Source organism: Anabrus simplex, chromosome 1, assembly GCF_040414725.1.
Source record: "Anabrus simplex isolate iqAnaSimp1 chromosome 1, ASM4041472v1, whole genome shotgun sequence".
Classification (NCBI taxonomy): Eukaryota; Metazoa; Arthropoda; class Insecta; order Orthoptera; family Tettigoniidae; genus Anabrus; species Anabrus simplex.
Window position 1 is genome coordinate 391,092,353 of NC_090265.1, and position 7,676 is coordinate 391,100,028.

The 7,676-nt window shown below is 38.5% G+C and overlaps 1 protein-coding gene across 1 annotated transcript in view; it reads right to left on the reverse strand.

The window, feature by feature from the left end:
* Positions 1-7,189, reverse strand: part of LOC136866458 (uncharacterized) — a 114,601-nt gene extending 107,412 nt beyond the window's left edge. Inside the window, exon 1 of the mRNA XM_067143431.2 lies at positions 7,118-7,189. Within this exon, the coding sequence (XP_066999532.2) occupies positions 7,118-7,129 (12 nt within the window). The 5' untranslated portion in view covers positions 7,130-7,189. The remainder of the gene's footprint in view (positions 1-7,117) is intronic.
* Between the last annotated feature and the right edge of the window lie 487 nt (positions 7,190-7,676).

Below are 7,676 nucleotides of genomic sequence, written 5' to 3' on the forward strand. Positions count from 1 at the left end.
TGAATGAGTGAGTGAGTTGATTAATTAATTAATAGACTAGAATACACTTCTCTCCCAATCACGGGTGGCCACCATCTGTAGTTTTAACTAATACTAGCAGTTAGTTATTTATAATGCAAAATATTAAAGATAACGTTACAAAATCGTCGAAGTATAATTTATTCATATACTCTGTACCTCGTAAATATTTTTAGACGTGTATTTAATGTTAAATTAAATTAGCATTTAAGGTATTTCCTAGACTTTAACTGTCATAGAGTCTAGGATATCTTCTCAAGCATATCCTTACTACCAGTTACGTGCATCTTCCCTGTTTCCGCCTTCCTTAGGTATCATTTCCCACATTCCTCCTGTAATTTTACAGAGTTTTTCTCTTCTCCCTTATGTTTTTCATTATATGTTTAATAACTTAGCAAGAGTTTAGATTCATTTTCAGTTTTACCTCTCCTTTTTACCTATATATTTTTTCTCTGTTCTTTCTTGTTTCGTAAGTATTTTAGGGGAGTAGATGTGCCACTTCGATATCTTTATTGTGTAAAATACAACGATTTACCTCATTTTTGTTATATGTTTTTTATTTTACAAACTCCCATCGGCCACCAAATTATCCCTCTCACATCTCTTTTGTTAACGTATCCGTTACGTAATAATAATAATAATAATAATAATAATAATAATAATAATAATAATAATAATAATAATAATAATAATAATAATAATAACATCGCCTGGTGTGGTTAGGAAAACAACACGAAGATGCATCATCTTTTATTTCCTGAATGCACGCTTTCGACGACACCTGAAACTAGAGATGTTGTGGATTCAACCAGCTTCTTCACTAAGGACTCAAAATAAATATGCATAATAATATTCAAAATTACTGTCCCGGAATTGGAAGGGTTTTCTATACAGGTATCGTAAATATTCTTCAGAAAATGTTGACTTCATTTTCCTTCCTTATTTATGATTAGAGCAATGCCATGAGACCCGAAACGATCCGATATTAATTAACCTTCTAGGCAGACATACATATCGTCGTTGCCGGGACAAAACCTCCTATGTGATAATATTTCTGGAGATATATTGACCCGCAGCACATACACTATGAAGAGCGAGAATGCCTTGACCATATTCACACAATATTGCACCTTAGATGACAGAACCTTACCGACCATAGGAGGTTTTCTTCCGGCAGCGACGATAAGCAATCTTTTCATTAAGAACACTGGAATTCCGGTATCTCACCTGAATGATCACCGGAGTAGTCTTCGGATCAGAGGGTCACTGAGATTTTAGCTGCATGTAATTAATTCTTCTAACTCTGGCATTGGGCATTTGGGTTTTTCTAAATACACTTCTCTTCTCATAAGATAAAATTACACTTGTTGTATGGTTGAGACGAAATGCAATGTAATTTCGGCTGATAAAACTCAAACCCCACGGCACTTAAGCCCTTGAAAGGGCTTTGGCCTGCCCAGCGACCGCTGCTCAGCCCGAAGGCCTGCAGATTACGAGGGGTCGTGTGGTCAGCACGACGCATCCTCTCGGTCGTTATTCTGGGATTTAGAGACCGGGGCCGCCATCTCACCGTCAGATAGCTCCTCAATTCTAATCATGTAGTCTGAGCGGACCTCGAACCAGCCCTCAGGTCGAGAGAAAAATCCCTGACCTGGCCGGGAATCGAACTCGGGGCCTCCGGGCGAGAGGCAGGCACGCTACCCCTACACCACGGGGCCGGCAATTTCAGATGATACTTCGGTCAATATCCCTATCAAACCTGAACCCATTAATTTTGTAAAAAGGGAAGGAAAGGAGGAAGATACGAGTAGAATACGCAGGATAGAACGGTAATGACGATAATAATAAGGAGCGTTTAACAGTTGTGGTCGTTTTAGGTTTTGCTTCGTTTTACGTCTTGGGACATACCAATAAACACCTTGGAGCAATAAACGACTGTGGAGTTCTTGTGCTAAGTGTGTTAGCTGAGTAAAATGTGAATTTTTTATGAACCCGGTCTAGATCATTATTTAACACGTGAAGACGGTAACCATTCGTCGTTACATTATCAGCCTCGTGGCGTAAGTTATCCTCTCTGCCCTCTGCCGGCTCCTGCAAGGTCTTCTGAAGAACTGTATGGTATGAGAGGCAACTAACTTGGTCATGAAAACCAAGCCATACAGCATACCACGGGATACTCCAATTTCGGGAAGGAATGAAACTTGGACAGCAGTCGCCTTGGTTGGCCGTAGTCCATTTATTGACTGTAATGACTGCGGGTTTATATATTACTTCGTGGGGTTACCGTTTTCAATGTGAAAATGATACTTACGGGGGAAAAGGAAGTTTTGACCATCTTTAATTACCAATATCTGCTCTCAGAATAATAATAATAATTATATTTTTAAAATTACGGTTTTGGATTTGTTAGCTGAAGTTGTATTGATGCATTTTACCTGAATGTAGTTCCTCTCTTGAGATTTTTTAATTTTAATTTTTATTTTATTTTTTATTTTTGCTTTTTATTTTTACATTTTTATTTTTCATTTTTTTGTTTTTATTTTTATTTTTCCTTTTATTTTTCTTTTTATATTTTTTATTTTTGTTTTAATTTTTTATATTTTTACATTTTTTAAATATTTTTTATTAGACCTAGCAAGAAAATGCAAATTGCTACTTGCTAGTATTGCTAGTATCGAAAGTTTTTGGCGACGGAAGGATGCGAAAGGGCTGGGATTAGAAAGATAGTGGCCGTGGTCTTAATTGAGGTACAGCCCCAGAATTTGCCTGGCATGAAAATGGGAAACCACAGAAAACCATCTTTGTTGCTGTGAATGGTAGGATTCGAACCCACTATCTCCAGAATGCTAGCTTACAGCTCCGCTACCCAAACTGCACGGCCAACTCGCTTGGTGCTAGTATTTTGACGTCGCACCGACCCAGCTAGGTCTTTCGGCGACGATTGGATAGACAATGGCTGGAACTAGGAAAGATATCCGCATGGCTTTAACTGAGATCCACCCCAAGCTTTTGCCAGATGTGAAAAGGAAAACTACGGAAAACCATCTTCAGGGATGCCGACGTGGTTTCGAACTTGCTATCTCCTGAATGCAAGCTTATAGATACGTGACTGAAACGCGTAGCCAACTCGCTCGGTCTAACTGCAAATTATAATATTCGATATCCAAAATTACTTCGTTCGAACTAATGGGTACTACCAGTGAATAGAGCGTAAAATATCACATAGGGCAGTATGAAACGACCAACTACTGAAAGTACAGAATTGAAATGGTTTGCTTGTAAACTTACGACATGTTGGTGTAGTACTTCAGAAAAGTGAGTTATCATAATCTCAAAAATTATTATCGTATATTATGATATCGTATTTCTGTAGTCCAGTTGATGGGTTTATCTTGCTATAGTAATAAAAAGAAGAGCGATAGAGTACTGAGAGACTGTGGATAGCAGTGACTGTTCGAGTGTTTTGGCAAAGATGTAACAATGCTTGCCCCGTTACCAACAGAGGAATACCGGTACTCAAAAGAAATGTAGTGACTGCAACCAACGGTATCCACATGCTCGACTTGGGTGGGACTTCACACTGACATAGATCCGGTTTCAAACCTCTTGCTGTTATTAGTACTGGATCTTCTGAACATCTAACTTTGATCTTTGATCTTTGACAACAATGAAATGAAATGTCGTATGGCTTTTAGTGCCGGGATATCCCAGGACGGGTTCGGCTCGCCAGATGCAGTTCTTTCTATTTGACTCCCGTAGGCGACCTGCGCGTCGTGATGAGGATGAAATGATGATGAAGACAACACATACATCCAGCCCCCGTACCATTGGAATTAACCAATTAAGGTTAAAATCCCCGACCCGGCCGGGAATCTGTCAATAAGGGGATATGATTTATTTAGTGTAGAGCTCAAGTGAACTCAAGGAGGGTGTAAAGCACTACCTATGTTGGAAAATTTAAAAAAAGGAAAAAGAGCAAAGTTTTCTCCTTATAGGCCATGAGGGCCCGTGGAGGAGTGGAAGGTAAAGGCTTCCACTATCTCACACTAAGTGGTATAGTTTGACTAGGTCTATGCTATGCCGCCAGGAGTTAACTTGGTACTCATTTTTGGTGCAGGTTGAGAGAACCTCAGGGTCATGCATATCTCTCCAGGAGATAAAATCTCATTTCTAAAGGATGCTGTAATTTCCGCTCTTTTATTAATTATGGTTAGAATCAGTAAAAGTGATGGGGGGATGGTAGATGGTAAACATTCTTATAAATATATAAATAGGGGATGGGGAGGTATTGAGATGATGATCTGGAGTGAATATAGAGAAAAACTGAAACACATTTTTACAAATATAAAAATTAGAATTATTCATAATATTTGTACTCTACAGTATTAGTCCCGCTTCATTATACAGGATGGGAGATGAGATGAGATGGAAGTATATAGCATGCCATTACGGCCTGATGCACTTCCTGACGTCAACCTCAGTTGTAGAGCTAATGAGAATGAAACAAATGATGGTGAATGAAATCGGGAAAGGAGGTGAAAGGAATCGACTGTGGCCTATAAACGCCGGCTCCGCGGTGTAGGGGTAGTGTGCCTTCCTCTTACCCGGAGGCCCTGGGTTGGATTCCCGGACAGGTCAGGGATTTTACCTGCATCTGAAGGCTGCTTCGAGGTCCACTCAGTCTACTTGATTAAAATAGAGGAGCTATCTGACGGTGAGTTAGCGGTCCCGGTATAGAAAGATAAGAATAACGGCCGAGAGGATCCGTCGTGCTGACCACATGACACCTCGTAATCTGTAGGCCTTCGAGCTGAGCGGCGGTCGCTTGGTAGGCCATGGTCCTTCTGGGCTGTTGAGCCATGGGGTTTGGTTTGTGGCCTATAAACAGGAGCTGTTCCGACATTTCACTGAAACCGAAAGTGGGAAACCACTGAAAACCACCGACAGGCGATGGTAAGGGAAGAGGGTGTTTTAACCCAATTGTCTCCCAAATACAGAGCTTGACTCCTTCATCACTCCGTTCTGTACTTGTATTATAAAGTATTCATAATACTCAGCGTAAGGTGATAGCTGAAGCTCTGTCTTTAAACCACCCACTAAGTGGCAAACATAATAAAGTAAATTTCTACGGTAGAATGTAAGATAACCTTAGATGAGAATTAAAACGTTTCTATATATAAAGTTGCAAGAGAAGTATAGTATTAATATTTTAAATTATGCTTATCTTGAATTTTTATGTACTTATTTTTTATTAATTTATTCGAAAATGAGTCATTAAAATACATTTGCAAATTCTCTAACTATCACAATTTCCCACACTGAAAAGTTTATCTCATGAACAGGAATCTGGTTAGCAGTCACCCACATGTTTCCAGATTCCATTTACAGATGTAAACCTTTTGAGCTAACGTGACATATTTGTCATGCTAAACAATCCTTCTAAATTCTAAAATTCTAAAATAAATAAATAAATAAATAAATAAATAAATAAATAAATAAATAAATAAATAAATAAATAAATAAATAAATAAATAAATAAATAAATATTAATATGAAACTCAAGGTATTATGAATCCAGGCTGTATTTGTATCTAAGAATAAGAATTGTATACGAAAATATATGAGTTGTGTACCACAGGCAGTTCCTGACACACTGAAAACAACAGCTAATTAAATAGTATACAAGATTTATGCAAATTTACTTGTAAATATGTTTATGCATGTAAATATGATAAAAACAATAATGAATAACAACTATAAATATATAGAGGGAATAGGTTGCTGCTTGTAGTACTGTATATTGCTTTCCGGGATGAATTCTATGCGGATAATACAGCATTCTATGTGAAGCGTAAGGATGAAATAGCATGGTATGAAGAGAAATTAAAAGATTTTGTTTAAACAGTAACAAATGTTGACATGAAATAGAAAATGGGGCCGATGACCTCGATGTTTGGCCACTTGAAAAAGCAGTCATCATCAGATTTGACAATGTAGGTCTATCTCCCATCTTCCTGGTTCAACTCCAGTCTCTGCTGTGAGTTAAATACTTATTTGAAAGGCTAGAATGGGGAGCACGCAGTATCGAAACCAAAAGGAGAGGAGGATTAAAATCCCTCTCTTTTGGCCATAGACCCTATAGAAGGGAATTTTCTCAATTTCCTCCCTCATTTCCCAGCAAATATCTGTATGGTACCTAACATAATTAGATTCGGCTGCTTATTTTTCAATTCTAGCCTCGATGACCTAGATGTTAGGGCCCATTAAACAACGAGCAACAAGAAACTCAGTTTACCTTATTACAAATATACACTTCAGTACAGATACGACAATCAAACAAGCTACGAGACAGACTTCTCACACCGTAAGCACGCGCTAGACGATAAATGATCGCCAAGTTCCAATTTTTTTTAAATGAATCAACAACAACAAACAAATACAAGTAATTGTTGATCTATGGGAACAGCCATGAACATTTCAACTATTTCAAGTTGTACAAACTGAATTTCATCTGCATAACTTTGTTAAGGAAAGTCGTACCGTACATAATTCCAGTTTATGCGGAGTTCGATTGTAGGAATATTAGAAATAGGGATTATTCCAAACCTCTAAATGTAATATAGTAAGCCGGTCTGTGTGGCTAAAGCGGTAGAGCTGAAGTTGACAAGCTCGATCCCGACCCACTGTGGTGTATTCAAATATTCCAACTTCCTGTCGGTAGATTTACTTGCACGTAAAGTCTCCAGCGGTACAAAATTCTGGCACCTTTGCGTCTCCGAAAACAGCGAAAGTAGTTAGTGGTACGTTTTTATTATTATTACTATTATTATTCCAATGAAAAAGTAATAAAAAACTTTTGTAGTTACTACTGGTAAATTAATCAAGCTATAGCAAAATAGTGCAAGTAACTTATTCCAAACAAACAAATACATAGTAATATTTTTCTTCACTTTCAAACGTGGGGTTGTGGAATCAATTCTGTACATAAATATTCGTATTTTAAATCAATGACATCTTATACTATTAATAATATTTCCAAGCTATACTAAGATGTGAATTGTAGTTCTGTAGCAAAGTGCCCTTCACTCTGTTTACTCACCCTCGTGTTCATGGTATCTTCTTGCCTCGAGATGTGTCAGGGGCAGAGAACGTGGAGTTTATGCCTAGCACTTGCCCGCACTCAATGCTTTTAAAACCTGTTCCCATTCGCATTTCAACAGAGTAGAAGAAGAGGAAGGAGAAAAAAAAGACATACAACCACCGCACCGTGAGTGAGGTCTCTTCGCACGCTTCCAGCGAGAAAGAAAGAGACAGAAAATGGCATTCATTCCCTCCCCTCCTCATCGCCATCCTCCATCTCTTTCACTCGTTATACTTCAATGACTTTCTGTCCTCGTCTCTCGAAGCACTCCCCGTCACACTGAATCTAATGACGTAAAAGCGAACGTTTGTCCGTCTCTGTTACTCCTTAAGGACGGGGCGTTCCCATCTCCGTCCCACTCGCAGCAACGAACTTGACACTGCCAATAAGCTGTTAGGTTATTCACCTCAAGTACTCTTCAGCTGTTCTCTGCACTGTCTATTCATGTTTTTTTCCTGATGTTACTTCAGATTGAGCGAGACAAACTTTATCACGGCTATCGAAATTGAATTATGAG